Here is a 22,445-nt window from a genome sequence, read left to right as displayed (position 1 = left end):
GACAAATTGGAAATGGAAGGATGAAGTGAAAAAGATTTTGAGTGAAGATGCAGAACAGTGAAACGTGCACGAAGGATAGAATGAAATGGAAAAATGTGGTATACAGGGGTCAACATGCTGTCAATGCACTGAACCAGGTCATGTTAAATGTCCGAGGGATACCATGTAAATGTCTACTGGGCCTAGCAGCTGATACAGGGCTGCAGCTTCGGTGCACCGCACATGACACCTAGAGAAAAGCTGTGGGGGAATGTGGCCTTTATTTGCCTGTTCCTAGGGCTACTTATAAATGTAGGAAATGGCGATCAAGTATGAAGGAGCACAAATGAAAAAGAGGGCAAATGAAAGTTGGAGAAAGCGAGCATCAATAAATTTCCAAGGAGAATGAGAAGACATTTTGGAAGGATATAAACAAGCAAAAAGCAAGAGAACAAATAGAAACATTGGTGAAGGGGGCAAATGGGGATGTGCCAAAAGGTAGTGATGAAGTGAGGAGAAGATGCAGTGAGTATTGTTGTAAAGAACTGTTGAATGGGTTTGCTAATAGGGAGGCAGATGTAAGGTATTTGGGTTGGGGTGGTATACAAAGTGAGAGTGTCATGGAGAGTGGTTTGGTGAAGAGAAGAGGTGGTGAAAGCCTTAAATAAGATGAAATGTGGCAAGGTGGCTGGAGTGGATGGTAATGAAATTGAATTTATCAAGAAAGGAGTGACTGGGTTGGTTAGGATTTTCAGTACTGTCGAATGGTGAGAATGGATTTTCAATGTATCTATGGATCATGGTGAGGTGCCTGAGAATTGACAGGCTGCATGAATAGCACCACTGTATAAAGGCAAGTGTTCAAACTACAGAAGTATAAATTTGTTGAGTGTATCAGGTAAGTTAAATAAAAGGGTAGTGTATAAGAGGGTGAAGGCATGAACAGGGCACCAGACTGGGGAGGAGCACTGAGGCTTCAAAAATGGTAGAGTATGTGTGGATCAGGTGTTTGCTTTAAAGAATGCGTATGAGAAACACTTAGAGAAACAGATGGATTTGTACATGTCATTTCTGGATCTGGAGAAAGCATATGTGAGGGTTGATAGAGATGGCTTGTGGAAGGTCTTCAGAACATACAGCACAGGACAAAAGCTACTAGAAGTGGTGAGAAGTTTTTATCAAGGGTGGAAGGCATATGCATGAGTAGCTAGAGAGTACAGTGAATGGTTTCACAACTGAAGGTTAGTCTGTGGCCTGTGGCAAAGGAAGGAGAGAGAGAGAGAGAGAGAGAGAGAGAGAGAGAGAGAGAGAGAGAGAGAGAGAGAGAGAGAGAGAGAGAGAGAGAGTTATGTGGGAAATGGCAAATAGTATGAAAAAATAAAATGTGTATATATGTGTGTGTGTGTGTGTGTGTGTGTGTGTATACAAGTGGTTAGGCCATTCTTTGTCTGTTTCCTGGCGCTACCCCGCTGACGCGGGAAACAGTGATTAAGTATAATAAATAAATAATTTTTTTTTTTTTTTTTTGCTTTGTCGCTGTCTCCCGCGTTTGCGAGGTAGCGCAAGGAAACAGACGAAAGAAATGGCCTAACCCATCCCCATACACATGTATATACATACGTCCACACACGCAAATATACATACCTACACAGCTTTCCATGGTTTACCCCAGACGCTTCACATGCCTTGATTCAATCCACTGACAGCACGTCAACCCCGGTATACCACATCGCTCCAATTCATTCTATTCCTTGCCCTCCTTTCACCCTCCTGCATGTTCAGGCCCCGATCACACAAAATCTTTTTCACTCCATCTTTCCACCTCCAATTTGGTCTCCCTCTTCTCCTCGTTCCCTCCACCTCCGACACATATATCCTCTTGGTCAATCTTTCCTCACTCATTCTCTCCATGTGCCCAAACCATTTCAAAACGCCCTCTTCTGCTCTCTCAACCACGCTCTTTTTATTTCCACACATCTCTCTTACCCTTACGTTACTTACTCGATCAAACCACCTCACACCACACAATGTCCTCAAACATCTCATTTCCAGCACATCCATCCTCCTGCGCACAACTCTATCCATAGCCCACGCCTCGCAACCATACAACATTGTTGGAACCACTATTCCTTCAAACATACCCATTTTTGCTTTCCGAGATAATGTTCTCGACTTCCACACATTCTTCAAGGCTCCCAGAATTTTCGCCCCCTCCCCCACCCTATGATCCACTTCCGCTTCCATGGTTCCATCCGCTGCCAGATCCACTCCCAGATATCTAAAACACTTCACTTCCTCCAGTTTTTCTCCATTCAAACTCACCTCCCAATTGACTTGACCCTCAACCCTACTGTACCTAATAACCTTGCTCTTATTCACATTTACTCTTAACTTTCTTCTTTCACACACTTTACCAAACTCAGTCACCAGCTTCTGCAGTTTCTCACATGAATCAGCCACCAGCGCTGTATCATCAGCGAACAACAACTGACTCACTTCCCAAGCTCTCTCATCCCCAACAGACTTCATACTTGCCCCTCTTTCCAAAACTCTTGCATTCACCTCCCTAACAACCCCATCCATAAACAAATTAAACAACCATGGAGACATCACACACCCCTGCCGCAAACCTACATTCACTGAGAACCAATCACTTTCCTCTCTTCCTACACATACACATGCCTTACATCCTCGATAAAAACTTTTCACTGCTTCTAACAACTTGCCTCCCACACCATATATTCTTAATACCTTCCACAGAGCATCTCTATCAACTCTATCATATGCCTTCTCCAGATCCAAATAAATAATAAATAAATATATATTTTCCTTACATACTTGCCATTTTCCACATTAGTGAGGTAGTGTCAAGAACAGATGACAGTGCTTTAGAGGGAAAATTATCCACTTGGCTCTGTTCCTTCTTTTGAAAAGTAATACAGGAAGGGAGGATTTCATAACCTCAACCTCTGTTCCTTTAACTGTCCTAAGACATATTCTACTTCCTGTGTAGAGACCCTTTACAAGCTCAAGCAGTTTACCATCAACTTGAAATTTTTCATGACTTACCAAAGCATATTCCTCTCTTTATGGTCCACACTCTGTGTTATATTCAATTTGAGTCAAATCATTGTTTTACTTGCATTTTTATTCAACTACTTTAGCATACTGTTGTCAAAGTATTTACAATGAGCAGCACTGGATTAAAACATAACTGTTACTAGCTGATAATAACATTGTACTAATCCCAATATCAAGTTTGCATAATCTAATCATACCACGTTCATTTGCTTTACATGTTGCTAGCAACTTTCCTGTAAATCAGCAGCAGGATGAGCATACATGTGACCAGAATTTGGACATGATTAATTATGAGTTTCATGTACAAATTCAAACAGTGACATAAGATATCTGAGCTACACACATTTGTTGATATTACACTTAGGAACCCATGAGATAAGTTTATAATACATTAAATGCTGAAGAAAATTATGACCAAAACTTTACTCCTTACTCAACTACAGTATATGAACAACTAACCAACAAGTTTCTCATCTCTGTGGCGTCGACGTTCCTGTCTATATGAGGCATTGAAGGCATCAGTAATAAGAAGAGATGGGCGAGCAATCTTGTCCAACTCGCAACCTCCTAAGTGACGTTCTTTCTTGTGATTGAAATCGACAGCATAAACAATATCCTGAAAAAACAAAAGGGATAACCACTATCAAAAACATGATGATATTGTACAATGTTTTTCATCATATATATTTTCAAGGCTAAAAAGTGGGTTAACATGGGAAACTGCAAATCATAGAGGACATTTCTCCCTATCCCTCCCTAGTGACCGTCCTTGAACACAAAACTTAAAGGAAGCAAATTACTATTGCTGGTATCACAATTCCATTTCACTGCATGGAAAAAAAAATATCCAGACAAATACTTAATGTAAGTTTTCTACTTATCAGAATATGCATCAGTCTGTGGTCACCCCACTTGAAAGAAAAAAATGGCACAGAAGGCACAACAAGGAGGAACAAATAATATGCCTGAAACAAAAGGGCTAAGTTCCAAGGAATGGATATCTCAGCAGAGTAAACAAAATCAGGTTGTCTAATGTCTCCAAGAGAGTTTCTGCCAATCTCTCAATCGAAAATTCCTCAACTTTCCTCTCTCCTTTTTCTTGATCCATAAATGCCACATACAAGACCTTAAGTTTCTCTAAGTATTCCTTCCACACATTCTTCAAAGCAAACACAAAATCCACACAATCTCTACCAATCCCGAAGCCACACTCTTCCTCCCCATTCTGAAACTCTCCATGCCACCAACCTCGCAATCATCACTCTTTCCCACAACTTACAAGGTACATTCAACAGACTTATACCCCTGTAATATGAAAATTCACTTTTATCACCCTTACCACTGTACAGCAGTACTAAACAGGAATTATGCTCATCTGTGGGCACTTCAACATGAGCCATACATGCAATGAAAATCCTAACTAACCAATCAACAACAAAATCACCCCCTTTCTCAAGAAATCCAAATGCAGTCCATCCATTCCAGCTGTTTTGTTGCACTTCATATCATGCAAGGCTTTTATCACATCTCTTTTTACCAAATCACTTTCCATGACTTTTACTTAGTATAATGCCCTGTCCAGTACATCTCACATCTGCCATCTTATTATCACATATATTCAATAACCCTTCAAAATACTCATGTCATCTTCACCTTATTTTGGCCTGTTACCATTTCATCATTTGCCCTTTTCACCAAAGTTCCAGTTTGTTTTCTTGCTTTTCTACTACTATGGCCCTCCTTCAAAAACATTCTCTTATTCTCTCAATATGCCCTCTTTTTTTTGTCTCTGCACTTTCCTCTTCACCACAACTTTCTATTGTGCATCTTACACTTGCACTCCTTCCCAGTAAATAACACCCACATACCTCTCTTTTCTCTTTCACTAGCACTCACTATCCATTCTAATCTACCCAGCTCCCACCTTTCACACGTCACATTGAACTGGGAGGGTGGGGTGCATCAATAGGAAGATTAGGGGAGCAGTAAGTAGGGAGGGTGGAGGCACAGTAGACAGGGGCATACCTAGGGAAAACAGCACCTATGGCAAGCTCTGAAATTGCACCCCTGGCTTGATTAAAAATGTACATACAGTTGATGTCTATAGAAATATATACAGTGTAATTATATACTGTTGAAGAGTGAGGTCAAACTTAAATTTATATAAACTCTTAAAGTTAAAGACATATTTGATTAAAATTATAACATAAAAGCGGTAATGCAACTGATAGTAGCAAAATATTACTATAGTTGAGAAGTAGGCGAGTTTCTTTTTTATCTCACAAAACCAAATTATTGAAAATGTCAATCGGGTAGCATATGTCAAGAAACAAACCTGTTGAGTGGCGCCCCCCTTCAAGTGGGATCCAGGGCACCTGTCTTATGCTACATATGCCTTCAATTTTTGATATTTTTCTCAGAATATGATTTCCTTTAAAAACTCATTATAAGAAGTGTTTTTCATGCTGAACACAAATCTGGTGTCAAAATAATGTTTAATCCCCTTAATGACAGCTAATTAAGCTGTTAAATGAAGTCAATTTCAAAATATATCTGTTCCTTGGCATCTTATTTATGGAGGATTATCAGTAACTGAGAGCATTTTAATACATTTTCCATGACTATTTCAAGTACAAAAGTTTTTCAATATATCATCTTTCAATTTTGAGACAGTTTTTTAAGCCAAAAAAATACCCTGAACTATTACCTTCAATTTGTAGCATCTTTCTCAGAAAAATAGATTTCGTTTAAAAACTCATTATAAAAAGTATTTTTAATGCTCAATACAAATCTGGTGTTAAAATATTGTTTTGTAATCTTTATGACATTCAATTAAGCTGTATATTGAAGGCAATTTCAAAATAATTTCTGCTGTTTCCAATTGAATTTACTGGGTATGTACCAGTAGCTGAGAGGATTATGATATATATTCCATGATTATTTCAAGTAAAGAGGTGTTTCAATATTCTATCTTTCAATTTTGAAACAAAAAGTTTTTGAGTGAAAAAATACCAACTATTAATATTACCTTAAATTTTTAGCATTTTTCTCAGAAAAATAGATTTCCTTTAAAAACTCAATATTTTTTTTTTTTTTTTGCCGCTGTCTCCCGCGTTTGCGAGGTAGCACAAGGAAACAGATGAAAGAAATGGCCCAACCCACATCCATACACATGTATATACATACATCCACACATACAAATATACATACCTACACAGCTTTCCATGGTTTACCCCTGACGCTTCACATGCCCTGATTCAATCCACTGACAGCATGTCAACCCCGGTATACCACATCGATCCAATTCACTCTATTCCTTGCCCTCCTTTCACCCTCCTGCATGTTCAGGCCCCGATCACACAAAATCTTTTTCACTCCATCTTTCCACCTCCAATTTGGTCTGCCACTTCTCCTCGTTCCCTCCACCTCCGACACATATATCCTCTTGGTCAATCTTTCCTCACTCATTCTCTCCATGTGCCCAAACCATTTCAAAACACCCTCTTCTGCTCTCTCAACCACACTCTTTTTTATTTCCACACATCTCTCTTACCCTTATGTTACTTACTCGATCAAACCACCTCACACCACACATTGTCCTCAAACATCTCATTTCCAGCACATCCACCCTCCTGCGCACAACTCTATCCATAGTCCACGCCTCGCAACTGTACAATATTGTTGGAACCACTATTCCTTCAAACATACCCATTTTTGCTTTCCGAGATAATGTTCTCGACTTCCACACATTCTTCAAGGCTCCCAGAATTTTCGCCCCCTCCCCCACCCAATGATCCACTTCCGCTTCCATGGTTCCATCCGCTGCCAGATCCACTCCCAGATATCTAAAACACTTTACTTCCTCCAGTTTTTCTCCATTCAAACTTACCCCCCAATTGACTTGACCCTCAACCCTACTGTACCTAATAACCTTGCTCTTATTCACATTTACTCTTAACTTTCTTCTTCCACACACTTTACCAAACTCAGTCACCAGCTTCTGCAGTTTCTCACATGAATCAGCCACCAGCGCTGTATCATCAGCGAACAACAACTGACTCACTTCCCAAGCTCTCTCATCCACAACAGACTTCATACTTGCCCCTCTTTCCAAAACTCTTGCATTCACCTCCCTAACAATCCCATCCATAAACAAATTAAACAACCATGGAGACATCACACACCTCTGCCACAAACCTACATTCACTGAGAACCAATCACTTTTCTCTCTTCCTACACGTACACATGCCTTACATCCTCGATAAAAACTTTTCACTGCTTCTAACAACTTGCCTCCCACACCATATATTCTTAATACCTTCCACAGAGCATCTCTATCAACTCTATCATATGCCTTCTCCAGATCCATAAATGCTACATACAAATCCAATATATACTCAATATAAGAGGAATTATTAATGCTGAATACGCATCTGGTGTTAAAATACCATTTTCCAGTCTTTATGACATTCAATTAAGCTGTTTAATGAGGTCCATTTCAAAATATTTTCCACTCTTTCTGCATCATATTTACTGGGTATGTATCGGTAACTGAGAACATTATGACATATTTTCCATGATTATTTCAAGTATAGAAGTGTTAGAATATTCCATCTTCCAATTTTGAAACCAAAAGTTTTTTGAACGAGAAAAATAGATTTCTTTTGAAAACTCATTATAAGAAGTATTTTTCATACTGAATACATATCTGGTGTTGAAATATTGTTTATCTGTCTTTATGACATTCAATCAAGCTGTTAAATGAAGTCAATTTCAAAATATCTTCTACTTTGAGTCGTATTTACTGAGTATGAGTCAGTGACTAAGAGCATTGTGATATATTTTTCATGATTGTTTCAAGTAGAGAAGTCACTGAATATCTTATCTTTCAAATTTGAAACAAAAATTTTTTGAGCTAAAACATACCCTGAACTTTCAATTTTTGGCATTTTTCTCAGAAAAATAGATTTCCTTTAAAAATTCATTATAAGAATTATTTTATGCACTGAATACAAATTTGGTGTTACAATATCATTTAGTCCTCTTTATGACATTCAATTAAACTGTTAAATGAAATCAATTTCAAAATACCTTCCACTCCTTTGCATTGTAGTATGTATCGGTGACTAAGAGCATTATGATATATTTTCCATGATTATTTCAAGTATAGACGTGTCTGAATATCTTATCTTTCAAATTTGAAACAAAAAGTTTTTGGAGCTAAAAAATACCATGAACTATTAACTTCAAGTTTTGTATTTTTTTCAGAATATACATTGCCTTTAAAAAATCATTATAAGAAATACTTTTCATGCTGAATACAAATCTGGTGTTAAAATATCGTTTGGTCATCTTTATGACATTCAATTAACCTGTTAAATGAAGTTAATTTCAAAATATTTTCTGCTCCTTTGCATCGTATTTCCTGCGTATGTAACGGGAACTGAGAGCATTTTAATATATTTCCCATGATTATTTCAAGTACAAAAGTTTTGCAACAAATCATCTTTCAATTTTGAGAAAAAAAGTTTTTTAAGCCCAATTAAAAATATCTTGAACTATAACCTTCAATTTTTACCTTTTCCTTTAAAAACTCATTATACAAAGCATTTTAAATGCTGAACACAAATCTGGTGTTAAAATATTGTTTTGTAATCTTTATGACATTCAATTAAGCTGTATAATGAAGGCAATTTCAAATTTTTTCTGCTCTCTCCAATCGAATTTACCAGGTATGTATCAGTAGCAGAGAGGATTATGATATATTTTCCATGAGTATTTCAAGTATAGAAGTGTTTCAATATTCTATCCTTCAACTTTGAAACAAAAAGTTTTTTAAGCCAAAAAATACACTGAACTATTACCTTCAATTTTTAGCATTTTTCTCAGAAAAATAGATTTCCTTTAAAAACTCAATATAAGAAGTATTTCTAATGCTGAATACACATCTGGTGTTAAAATAACGTTTTGTAGTCTTTACGACATTCAATTAAGCTGTTTAATGAAGTCCATTTCAAAATATTTTCCGCTCTTTTTGCATCATATTTACTGGGTATGTATCGGTAACTGAGAACATTATGATATATTTTCCATGATTATTTCAAGCATAGAAGTGTTAGAATATTCCATCTTTCAATTTTGAAACAAAAGGTTTTTTGAACCAAAAATACCCTGTACTATTACCTTCAGTTTTTAGCATCTCTCTCAGAAAAATAGATTTAATTTAAAAGCTCATTATAAGAAGCATTTTTCATGCTGCATACAAATCTGGTGTTAAAATATCGTTTAGTCATCTTTCTGACATTCAATTAAGCTGTTAAACGAAATCAATTTCAAAATATTTTCTGCTTCTTTGCATCGTATTTACTGGGCATGTATCGGTAACTGAGAGCATTATGATATATTTTCCATGATTATTTCAAGTACAGAAGTGTTTGAATATTCTATCTTTTAATCATGAAGCAAAAAGATTTTTAAGCCAAAAAAATACCCTGAGCTATTACATTCAATTTTTACCATTTTTCTCAGAAAAATAGATTTCCTTTGAAAACTCATTATAAGAATGTTTTATGCTGAACACAAATCTGGCATCAAAATATCGTTTTGTCATCTTTATAACATTCAACTAAGCTGTTAAACGAAGTCAATTTATAAATATTTTCTGCTCCTTTGCATCATATTTACTAGGTATCTATATGTAATTGAGAGCATTATGATATATTTTCCATGATTATTTCAAGTATGGAAGTGTTTCAATATCTTTTCATTCAATTTTGAAACAAAAAGTTTTTCGAGCAAAAAATACCCTGAACTATTACCTTCAATTTTTGGCATTTTTCTCACAAAAATAGATTTCCTTTAAAAACTCAATATAAGAAGTATTTCTAATGCTGAATACACATCTGGTGTTAAAATATCATTTTGTAGTCTTTATGACATTCAATTAAGATGTTTAACGAAGTACATTTCAAAATATTTTCTGCTCTTTTTGCATCATATTTACTGGGTATGTATCAGTAACTGAGAACATTATGATATATTTTCCATGATTATTTCAATATAGAAGTACTAGAATATTCCATCTTTCAATTTTGAAACAAAAAGTTTTTTGAACCAAAATATACCCTGAACTATATAACCTTCAATTTTTAGCATTCATCTTAGAAAAATAGATTTACTTTGAAAACTCATTATAAGAAGTATTTTTCAGACTGAATACAAATCTGGTGTTAAAAATATCGTTCATCCGTCTTTAGGACATTCAATTAAGCTGTTAAATAAAGTCAATTTCAAAATTTCTTCTACTTTCCATCATATTTACTGAGTATCAGTTGGTGACTTAAGAACATTGTGATATATTTTTCATGATTATTTCAAGTACAGAAGTCTTTGAATATCTTATCTTTCAAATTTGAAACATAAAATTTTTGGAGCTAAAAAATACCCTGAACTATTTCAATTTTTGGTATTTTTCTCAGAAAAATACATTTCCTTAAAAACTCATTATAAGGAGTATTCTTAATGCTGAAAACAATTCTAGTGTTAAAATACTATTTGGTAATCTTTATGATATTCAATTAAGCTGTATAATGAAGGCAATTTCAAAATAATTTCTGCTCTTTCCAATCGTATTTACCGGGTATGTATCAGTAGCTGAGAGGATTATGATATATTTTCCATGAGTATTTCAAATATAGAAGTGCTTCAATATTCTATCTTTCAATTTTGAAACAAAAAGTTTTTTAAGCCAAAAAATACACTGAACTATTACCTTCAGTTTTTAGCATTTTTCTCAGAAAAATAGATTTCCTTTAAAAACTCAATATAAGAAGTATTTCTAATGCTGAATACACATCTGGTGCTAAAATAACGTTTTGTAGTCTTTACGACATTCAATTAAGCTGTTTAATGAAGTCAATTTCAAAATATTTTCCGCTCTTTTTGCATCATACTTACTGGGTATTTATCGGTAACTAAGAACATTATGATATATTTTCCATGATTATTTCAATTATAGAAGTGTTAGAATATTCCATCTTTCAATTTTAAAACAAAAGGTTTTTTGAACCAAAAATACCCTGTACTATTACCTTCAACTTTTAGCATCTCTTTCAGAAAAATAGATTTAATTTAAAAGCTCATTATAAGAAGCATTTTCCATGCTGCATACAAATCTGGTGTTAAAATATCGTTTAGTCATCTTTCTGACATTCAATTAAGCTGTTAAACGAAATCAATTTCAAAATATTTTCTGCTTCTTTGCATCGTAATTACTGGGCATGTATCGGTAACTAAGAGCATTATGATATATTTTCCATGATTATTTCAAGTACAGAAGTGTTTCAATATTCTATCTATTAATTATGAAGCAAAAAGATTTTTAAGCCAAAAAAATACCCTGACCTATTACATTAAATTTTTATCATTTTTCTCAGAAAAATAGATTTCCTTTGAAAACTTATCATAAGAAGTATTTTTCATGCTGAACACAAATCTGGTGTCAAAATATCGTTTTGTCATCTTTATGACATTCAACTAAGCTGTTAAAACGAAGTCAATTTATAAATATTTTCTGCTCCTTTGCATCATATTTACTAGGTATCTATATGTAATTGAGAGCATTATGATATATTTTCCATGATTATTTCAAGTATGGAAGTGTTTCAACTTAATATAAGAAGTATTTATAATGCTGAATTCACATCTGGTGTTAAAATATCATTTTGTAGTCTTTATGACATTCAATTAAGATGTTTAATGAAGTCCATTTCAAAATATTTTCAGCTCTTTTTGCATCATATTTACTGGGTATGTATCGGTAACTGAGAACATTATGATATATTTTCCATGATTATTTCAATATAGAAGTACTAGAATATTCCATCTTTCAATTTTAAAACAAAAAGTTTTTTGAACCAAAATATACCCTGAACTTTATGACCTTCAATTTTTAGCATTTTTCTTAGAAAAATAGATTTACTTTGAAAACTCATTATAAGAAGTATTTTTCACACTGAATAAAAGTCTGGTGTTAAAAATATCGTTCATCCGTCTTTAGGACATTCATTTAAGCTGTTAAATAAAGTCAATTTCAAAATATCTTCTACTTTCCATCATATTTACTGAGTATGAGTTGGTGACTTAAGAACATTGTGATATATTTTTCATGATTATTTCAAGTAGAGAAGTCTTTGAATATCTTATCTTTCAAATATGAAACAAAAAAGTTTTGGAGCTAAAAAATACCCTGAACTTTTTCAATTTTTGGTGTTTTTCTCAGAAAAATACATTTCCTTAAAAACTCATTATAAGGAGTATTCTTAATGCTGAAAACAATTCTAGTGTTAAAATACTATTAGGTAATCTTTATGACATTCAATTATGCTGTATAATGAAGGCAATTTCAAAATAATTTCTGCTCTTTCCAATCGTATTTACCGGGTATGTATCAGTAGCTGAGAGGATTATGATATATTTTCCATGATTATTTCAAGTATAGAAGTGTTTCAATATTCTATCTTTCAATTTTGAAACAAAAAGTTTTTTAAGCCAAAAAATACACTGAACTATTACCTTCAATTTTTGGCATTTTTCTCAAAAAAATAAATTTCCTTTAAAAACTCAATATAATTAGTATTTTTAATGCTGAATACACATCTGGTGTTAAAATAACGTTTTGTAGTCTTTACGACATTCAATTAAGCTGTTTAATGAAGTCCATTTCAAAATATTTTCTGCTCTTTTTGCATCATATTTACTGGGTATGTATCAGTAACTGAGAACATTATGATATATTTTCCATGATTATTTAAAGTATAGAAGTGTCAGAATATTCCATCTTTCAATTTTGAAACAAAAGGTTTTTTGAACCAAAAATACCCTGTACTATTACCTTCAATTTTTAGCATCTCTCTCAGAAAAATAGATTTAGTTTAAAAGCTCATTATAAGAAGCATTTTTCATGCTGCATACAAATCTGGTGTTAAAATATCGTTTAGTCATCTTTCTGACATTCAATTAAGCTGTTAAATGAAATCAATTTCAAAATATTTTCTGCTTCTTTGCATCGTATTTACTGGGCATGTATCGGTAACTGAGAGCATTATGATATATTTTCCATGATTATTTCAAGTACAGAAGTGTTTGAATATTCTATCTTTTAATCATGAAGCAAAAAGATTTTTAAGCCAAAAAAATACCCTGAGCTATTACATTCAATTTTCACCATTTTTCTCAGGAAAATAGATTTCCTTTCAAAACTCATTATAAGAAGTATTTTTTTATGCTGAACACAAATCTGGTGTCAAAATATCGTTTTGTCATCTTCATGACATTCAACTAAGCTGTTAAACGAAGTCAATTTATAAATATCTTCTGCTCCTTTGCATCATATTTACTAGGTTTCTATAAGTAATTGAGAGCATTATGATATATTTTCCATGATTATTTCAAGTATGGAAGTGTTTCAATATCTTATCATTCAATTTTGAAACAAAAAGTTTTTCGAGCTAAAAAATACCCTGAACTATTACCTTCAATTTTTGGCATTTTTCTCAGAAAAATAGATTTCCTTTAAAAACTCAATATAATAAGTATTTATAATGCTGAATATACATCTGGTGTTAAAATATCATTTTATAGTCTTTATGACATTCAATTAAGATGTTTAATGAAGTCCATTTCAAAATATTTTCTGCTCTTTTGGCATCATATTTACTGGGTATGTATCAGTAACTGAGAACATTATGATATATTTTCCATGATTATTTCAATATAGAAGTACTAGAATATTCCATCTTTCAATTTTAAAACAAAAGTTTTTTGAACCAAAATATACCCTTAACTATATGACCTTCAACTTTTAGCATTTTTCTTAGAAAAATAGATTTACTTTGAAAACTCATTATAAGAAGTATTTTTCAGACTGAATACAAATCTGGTGTTAAAAATATCGTTCATCCGTCTTTAGGACATTCAATTAAGCTGTTAAATAAAGTCAATTTCAAAATATCTTCTACTTTCCATCATATTTACTGAGTATCAGTTGGTGACTTAAGAACATTGTGATATATTTTTCATGATTATTTCAAGTAGAGAAGTCTTTGAATATCTTATCTTTCAAATTTGAAACAAAAAATTTTTGGAGCTAAAAAATACCCTGAACTTTTTCAATTCTTGGTATTTTTCTCAGAAAAATACATTTCCTTAAAAACTCATTATAAAGAGTATTCTTAATGCTGAAAACAATTCTAGTGTTAAAATACTATTTGTTAATCTTTATGACATTCAATTAAGCTGTATAATGAAGGCAATTTCAAAATAATTTCTGCTCTTTCCAATCGTATTTACCGGGTATGTATTAGTAGCTGAGAGGATTATGATATATTTTCCATGATTATTTCAAGTATGGAAGTATTTCAATATTCTATCTTTCAATTTTGAAACAAAAAGTTTTTTAAGCCAAAAAATACACTGAACTATTACCTTCAATTTTTAGCATTTTTCTCAGAAAAATAGATTTCCTTTAAAAACTCTATATAAGAAGTATTTTAAAGGATGAATACACATCTGGTGTTAAAATAACGTTTTGTAGGCTCTTTTTTTTTTTTTTGCCGCTGTTTCGCGCGTTTGCAAGGTAGCACAAGGAAACAGACGAAAGAAACGGCCCAACCGACCCCCATATACATCTATATACATACGTTCACACACGCAAATATACATACCTACACAGCTTTCCATGGTTTACCCCAGACGCTTCACATGCCCTGATTCAATCCACTGACAGCACGTCAACCCCGGTATACCACATCAATCCAATTCACTCTATTCCTTGCCCTCCTTTCACCCTCCTGCATGTTCAGGCCCCGATCACACAAAATCTTTTTCACTCCATCTTTCCACCTCCAATTTGGTCTGCCACTTCTCCTCGTTCCCTCCACCTCCGACACATATATCCTCTTGGTCAATCTTTCCTCACTCATTCTCTCCATGTGACCAAACCATTTCAAAACACCATCTTCTGCTCTCTCAACCACGCTCTTTTTATTTCCACACATCTCTCTTACCCTTACATTACTTACTCGATCAAACCACCTCACACCACACATTGTCCTCAAACATCTCATTTCGAGCACATCCATCCTCCAGCGCACAACTCTATCCATAGCCCACGCCTCGCAACCATACAACATTGCTGGAACCACTATTCCTTCAAACATACCCATTTTTGCTTTCCAAGATAATGTTCTCGACTTCCACACATTCTTCAAGGCTAACAGGATTTTCGCCCCTTCCCCCACCCTATGATCCACTTCCGCTTCCATGTTTCCATCCGCTGCCAGATCCACTCCCAGATATCTAAAACACTTTACTTCCTCCAGTTTTTCTCCATTCAAACTTACCTCCCAATTAACTTGACCCTCAACCCTACTGTACCTAATTACCTTGCTCTAATTCACATTTACTCTTAACTTTCTTCTTTCACACACTTTACCAAACTCAGTCACCAGCTTCTGCAGTTTCTCACATGAATCAGCCACCAGTGCTGTATCATCAGCGAACAACAACTGACTCACTTCCTAAGCTCTCTCCTCCACAACAGACTTCATACTTGCCCCTCTTTCCAAAACTCTTGCATTCACCTCCCTAACAATCCCATCCATAAACAAATTAAACAACCATGGAGACATCACACACACCTGCCGCAAACCTACATTCAATGAGAACCAATCACTTTCCTCTCTTCCTACACGTACACATGCCTACAACCTTGATAAAAACTTTTCACTGATTCTAAAAACTTACCTCCCACACCATATATTCTTAATATCTTCCACAGAGCATCTCTATCAATTCTATCATATGCCTTCTCCAGATCCATAAATGCTACATACAAATCCATTTGCTTTTCTAAGTAGTCTTTACGACATTCAATTAAGCTGTTTAATGAAGTCCATTTCAAAATATTTTCAGATCTTTTTGCATCATATTTACTGGGTATGTATCAGTAACTGAGAACATTATGATATATTTTCCATGATTATTTCAATATAGAAGTACTAAAATATTCCATCTTTCAATTTTGAAACAAAAAGTTTTTTGAACCAAAATATACCCTGAACTTACATGACCTTCAATTTTTAGCATTTTTCTTAGAAAAATAGATTTACTTTGAAAACTCATTATAACAAGTATTTTTCAGACTGAATACAAATCTGGTGTTAAAAATATCGTTCATCCGTCTTTAGGACATTCAATTAAGCTGTTAAATAAAGTCAATTTCAAAATATCTTCTACTTTCCATCACATTTTCCGAGTATGAGTTGGTGACTTGAGAACATTGTGATATATTTTTCATGATTATTTCAAGTAGAGAAGTCTTTGACTATCTTATCTTTCAAATTTGAAACAAAAAATTTTTGGAGCTAAAAAATAATCTAAACTTTTTCAATTTTTGGTATTTTTCTCAGAAAAAAAGAATTTCCATAAAAACTCATTATAAGGAGTATTCTTAATGCTGAAAACAATTCTAGTGTTAAAATACTATTTGGTAATCTTTATGACATTCAATTAAGCTGTATAATGAAGGCAATTTCAAAATAATTTCTGCTCTTTCCAATCGTATTTACCGGGTATGTATCAGTAGCTGAGAGGATTATGATATATTTTCCAAGATTATTTCAAGTAAAGAAGTGTTTCAATATTCTATCTTTCAATTTTGAAACAAAAAGTTTTTTAAGCCAAAAAATACACTGAACTATTACCTTCAATTTTTAGCATTTTTCTCAGAAAAATAGATTTCCTTTAAAAACTCAATATAAGAAGTATTTCTAATGCTGAATACACATCTGGTGTTAAAATAACGTTTTGTAGTCTTTACGACATTCAATTAAGCTGTTTAATGAAGTCCATTTCAAAATGTTTTCAGCTCTTTTTGCATCATATTTACTGGGTATGTATCGGTAACTGAGAACATTATGATATATTTTCCATGATTATTTCAAGTATAGAAGTGTTAGAATATTTCATCTTTCAATTTTAAAACAAAAGGTTTTTTGAACCAAAAATACCCTGTACTATTACCTTCAATTTTTAGCATCTCTCTCAGAAAAATAGATTTAATTTAAAAGCTCATTATAAGCTGCATACAAATCTGGTGTTAAAATATCGTTTAGTCACCTTTCTGACATTCAATTAAGCTGTTAAACGAAATCAATTTCAAAATATTTTCTGCTTCTTTGCATTGTATTTACTGGGCATGTATCGGTAACTGAGAGCATTATGATATATTTTCCATGATTATTTCAAGTACAGAAGTGTTTGAATATTCTATCTTTTAATCATGAAGCAAAAAGATCTTTAAGCCAAAAAAATACCCTGAGCTATTACATTCAGTTTTTAGCATTTTTCCCAGAATAATAGATTTCCTGTGAAAACTCATTATAAGAAGTAATTTTTATGCTGAACACAAATCTGGTGTCAAAATATCGTTTTGTCATCTTTATGACATTCAACTAAGCTGTTAAACGAAGTCAATTTATAAATATTTTCTGCTCCTTTGCATCATATTTACTAGGTATTTATAAGTAATTGAGAGCATTATGATATATTTTCCATGATTATTTCAAGTATGGAAGTGTTTCAATATCTTTTCATTCAATTTTGAAACAAAAAGTTTTTCGAGCTAAAAATACCCTAGACTATTACCTTCAATTTTTGGCATTTTTCTCAGAAAAAAGATTTCCTTTAAAAACTCAATATAAGAAGTATTTTTAATGCTGAATACACATCTGGTGTTAAAATAACATTTTGTAGTCTTTATGACATTCAATTAAGCTGTTTAATGAAGTCCATTTGAAAATATTTTCTCCTCCTTTTGCATCATATTTACTGGGTATGTATCAGTAACTGAGAACATTATGATATATTTTCCATGATTATTTCAATATAGAAGTACTAGAATATTCCATCTTTCAATTTTGAAACAAAAAGTTTTTTGAACCAAAATATACCCTGAACTTATATGACCTTCAATTTTTAGCATTTTTCTTAGAAAAATAGATTTACTTTGAAAACTCATTATAACAAGTATTTTTCAGACTGAATACAAATCTGGTGTTAAAAATATCGTTCATCCGTCTTTAGGACATTCAATTAAGCTGTTAAATAAAGTCAATTTCAAAATATCTTCTACTTTGCATCATATGTAGGTTTGCGGCAAGGGTGTGTGATGTCTACATGGTTGTTTAATTTGTTTATGGATGTGGTTGTCAGGGAGGTGAATGCAAGAGTTTTGGAAAGAGGGGCAAGTATGAAGTCTGTTGTGGATGAGAGAGCTTGGGAAGTGAGTCTGTTGTTCGCTGATGATACAGCGCTGGTGGCTGATTCATGTGAGAAACTGCAGAAGCTGGTGACTGAGTTTGGTAAAGTGTGTGAAAGAAGAAAGTTAAGAGTAAATGTGAATAAGAGCAAGGTAATTAGGTACAGTAGGGTTGAGGGTCAAGTCAGTTGGGAGGTAAGTTTGAATGGAGAAAAACTGGAGGAAGTAAAGGATTTTAGATATCTGGTAGTGGATCTGGCAGCGGATGGAACCATGGAAGCGGAAGTGGATCATAGGCTGGGGGAAGGGGCGAAAATCCTGTTAGCCTTGAAGAATGTGTGGAAGTCGAGAACATTATCTCGGAAAGCAAAAATGGGCATGTTTGAAGGAATACTGGTTCCAACAATGTTGTATGGTTGCGAGGCGTCGGCTATGGATAGAGTTGTGCGCAGGAGGATGGATGTGCTGGACATGAGATGTTTGAGGACAATGTGTGGTGTGAGGTGGTTTGATCGAGTAAGTAACGTAAGGGTAAGAGAGATGTGTGGAAATAAAAAAAACGGTGGTTGAGAGAGCAGAAGAGGGTGTTTTGAAATGGTTTGGGCACATGGAGAGAATGAGTGAGGAAAGATTGACCAAGAGGATATATGTGTCGGAGGTGGAGGGAACGAGGAGAAGAGGGAGACCAAATTGGAGGTGGAAAGATGGAGTGAAAAAGATTTTGTGTGATCGAGGCCTGAACATGCAGGAGTGTGAAAGGAGGGCAAGGAATAGAGTGAATTGGATTGATGTGGTATACCGGGGTTGACGTGCTGTCAGTGGATTGAATCAGGGCATGTGAAGCGTCTGGGGTAAACCATGGAAAGCTGTGTAGGTATGTATATTTGCGTGTGTGGATGTATGTATATACATGTGTATGGGGGTGGGTTGGGCCATTTCTTTCGTCTGTTTCCTTGCGCTACCTCGCAATCGCGGGAGACAGAAAAAAAAAAAAAAAATCATATTTACTGAGTATGAGTTAGTTACTTAAGAACATTGTGATATATTTTTCATGATTATTTCAAATAGAGTAGTCTTTGAAAATCTTCTCTTTCAAATTTGAAACATAAAATTTTTGGAGCTAAAAAACACCCTGAACTTTTTCAATTTTTGTTATTTTTCTCAGAAAAATAGATTTCCTTAAAAACTCATTATAAGGAGTATTCTTAATGCTGAAAACAATTCTAGTGTTAAAATACTATTTGGTAATCTTTATGACATTCAATTAAGCTGTATAATGAAGGCAATTTCAAAATAATTTCTGCTCTTTCCAATCGTATTTACCGGGTATGTAACAGTAGCTGAGAGGATTATGACATATTTTCCATGATTATTTCAAGTATAGAAGTGTTTCAATATTCTATCTTTCAATTTTGAAACAAAAAGTTTTTTAAGCCAAAAAATACACTGAACTATTACCTTCAATTTTTAGCATTTTTCTCAGAAAAATAGATTTCCTCTAAAAACTCAATATAAGAAGTATTTTTGATGCTGAATAGACATCTGGTGTTAAAACAACATTTTGTAGTCTTTACGACATTCAATTAAGCTGTTTAATGAAGTCCATTTCAAAATATTTTCCGCTCTTTTTGCATCATATTTACTGGGTATGTATCGGTAACTGAGAACATTATGATATATTTTCCATGATTATTTCAAGTATAGAAGTGTTAGAATATTCCATATTTAAATTTTGAAACAAAAAGGTTTTTTGAACCAAAAATACCCTGTACTATTACCTTCAATTTTTAGCATCTCTCTCAGAAAAACAGATTTAATTTAAAACCTCATTATAAGAAGCATTTTTCATGCTGCATACAAATCTGGTGTTAAAATATCGTTTAGTCATCTTTCTGACATTCAATTAAGCTGTTAAACGAAATCAATTTCAAAATATTTTTTGCTTCTTTGCATCGTATTTCCTGGGCATGTATCAGTAACTGAGAGCATTATGATATATTTTCCATGATTATTTCAAGTACAGAAGTGTTTGAATATTCTATCTTTTAATTATGCAGCAAAAAGATTTTTAAGCCAAAAAAATACCATTTTCCTCAGAAAAATAGATTTCCTTTGAAAACTCATTATAAGAAGTATTTTTTATGCTCAACACAAATCTGGTGTCAAAATATTGTTTTGTCATCTTTATGACATTCAACCAAGCTGTTAAACGAAGTCAATTAATAAATATTTTCTGCTCCTTTGCATTATATTTACTAGGTATCTATAAGTAATTGAGAGCATTATGATATACTTTCCATGATTATTTCAAGTATAGAAGTGTTTCAATATTCTATCTTTCAATTTCGAAACAAAAAGTTTTTTAAGCCAAAAAATACACCTTCAATTTTTAGCATTTTTCTCAGAAAAATAATTTCCTTTAAAAACTCAATATAAGAAGTATTTTCAATGCTGAATACACATCTGGTGTTAAAATAACGTTTTGTAGTCCTTACGACATTCAATTAAGCTGTTTAATGAAGTCTATTTCAAAATATATTCAAATACTTAAAATATTTTCCGCTCTTTTTGCATCATATTTACTGGGTATGTATCGGTAACTGAGAACATTATGATATATTTTCCATTATTATTTCAAGTATAAAAGTGTTAGAATATTCCATCTTTCAATTTTGAAACATAAGGTTTTTTCAACCAAAAATACCCTGTACTATTACCTTCAATTTTTACTAGGTTTTTTTTTTTTTTTTTTATACTTTGTCGCTGTTTCCCGCGTTTGCGAGGTAGCGCAAGGAAACAGACGAAAGAAATGGCCCAACCCCCCCCCCCCATACACATGTATATACATACATCCACACACGCAAATATACATACACAGCTTTCCATGGTTTACCCCAGACGCTTCACATGCCTTGATTCAATCCACTGACAGCACGTCAACCCCGGTATACCACATCGCTCCAATTCACTCTATTCCTTGCCCTCCTTTCACACTCCTGCATGTTCAGGCCCCGATCACACAAAATCTTTTTCACTCCATCTTTCCACCTCCAATTTGGTCTCCCTCTTCTCCTCGTTCCCTCCACCTCCGACACATATATCCTCTTGGTCAATCTTTCCTCACTCATTCTCTCCATGTGCCCAAACCACTTCAAAACACCCTCTTCTGCTCTCTCAACCACGCTCTTTTTATTTCCACACATCTCTCTTACCCTTACGTTACTCACTCGATCAAACCACCTCACACCACACATTGTCCTCAAACATCTCATTTCCAGCACATCCATCCTCCTGCGCACAACTCTATCCATAGCCCACGCCTCGCAACCATACAACATTGTTGGAACCACTATTCCTTCAAACATACCCATTTTTGCTTTCCCAGATAATGTTCTCGACTTCCACACATTCTTCAAGGCCCCCAGAATTTTCGCCCCCTCCCCCACCCTATGATCCACTTCCGCTTCCATGGTTCCATCCGCTGCCAGATCCACTCCCAGATATCTAAAACACTTCACTTCCTCCAGTTTTTCTCCATTCAAACTCACCTCCCAATTGACTTGACCCTCAACCCTACTGTACCTAATAACCTTGCTCTTATTCACATTTACTCTTAACTTTCTTCTTCCACACACTTTACCAAACTCAGTCACCAGCTTCTGCAGTTTCTCACATGAATCAGCCACCAGCGCTGTATCATCAGCGAACAACAACTGACTCACTTCCCAAGCTCTCTCATCCCCAACAGACTTCATACTTGCCCCTCTTTCCAAAACTCTTGCATTTACCTCCCTAACAACCCCATCCATAAACAAATTAAACAACCATGGAGACATCACACACCCCTGCCGCAAACCTACATTCACTGAGAACCAATCACTTTCCTCTCTTCCTACACGTACACATGCCTTGGTAAACAGAGAAGAGGTAGTGAAAGCTTTGCGGAAGATGAAAGCCGGCAAGGCAGCAGGTTTGGATGGTATTGCAGTGGAATTTATTAAAAAAGGGGGTGACTGTATTGTTGACTGGTTGGTAAGGTTATTTAATGTATGTATGACTCATGGTG

The 22,445-nt window shown here is 34.1% G+C and overlaps 1 protein-coding gene across 2 annotated transcripts in view; it reads right to left on the bottom strand.

Moving 5' to 3' along the window:
- Positions 1-22,445, bottom strand: part of Cpsf100 (cleavage and polyadenylation specificity factor subunit 2) — a 166,940-nt gene that overhangs the window by 101,169 nt on the left and 43,326 nt on the right. For both annotated transcript variants that reach the window (XM_071670573.1, XM_071670574.1), the window contains exon 4: positions 3,520-3,676. In XM_071670573.1, the coding sequence (XP_071526674.1) occupies positions 3,520-3,676 (157 nt within the window). The remainder of the gene's footprint in view (positions 1-3,519; positions 3,677-22,445) is intronic.

Source organism: Panulirus ornatus, chromosome 15 (genome assembly GCF_036320965.1).
Source record: "Panulirus ornatus isolate Po-2019 chromosome 15, ASM3632096v1, whole genome shotgun sequence".
Classification (NCBI taxonomy): Eukaryota; Metazoa; Arthropoda; class Malacostraca; order Decapoda; family Palinuridae; genus Panulirus; species Panulirus ornatus.
This window is presented reverse-complemented; position numbering and strand designations above follow the sequence as displayed.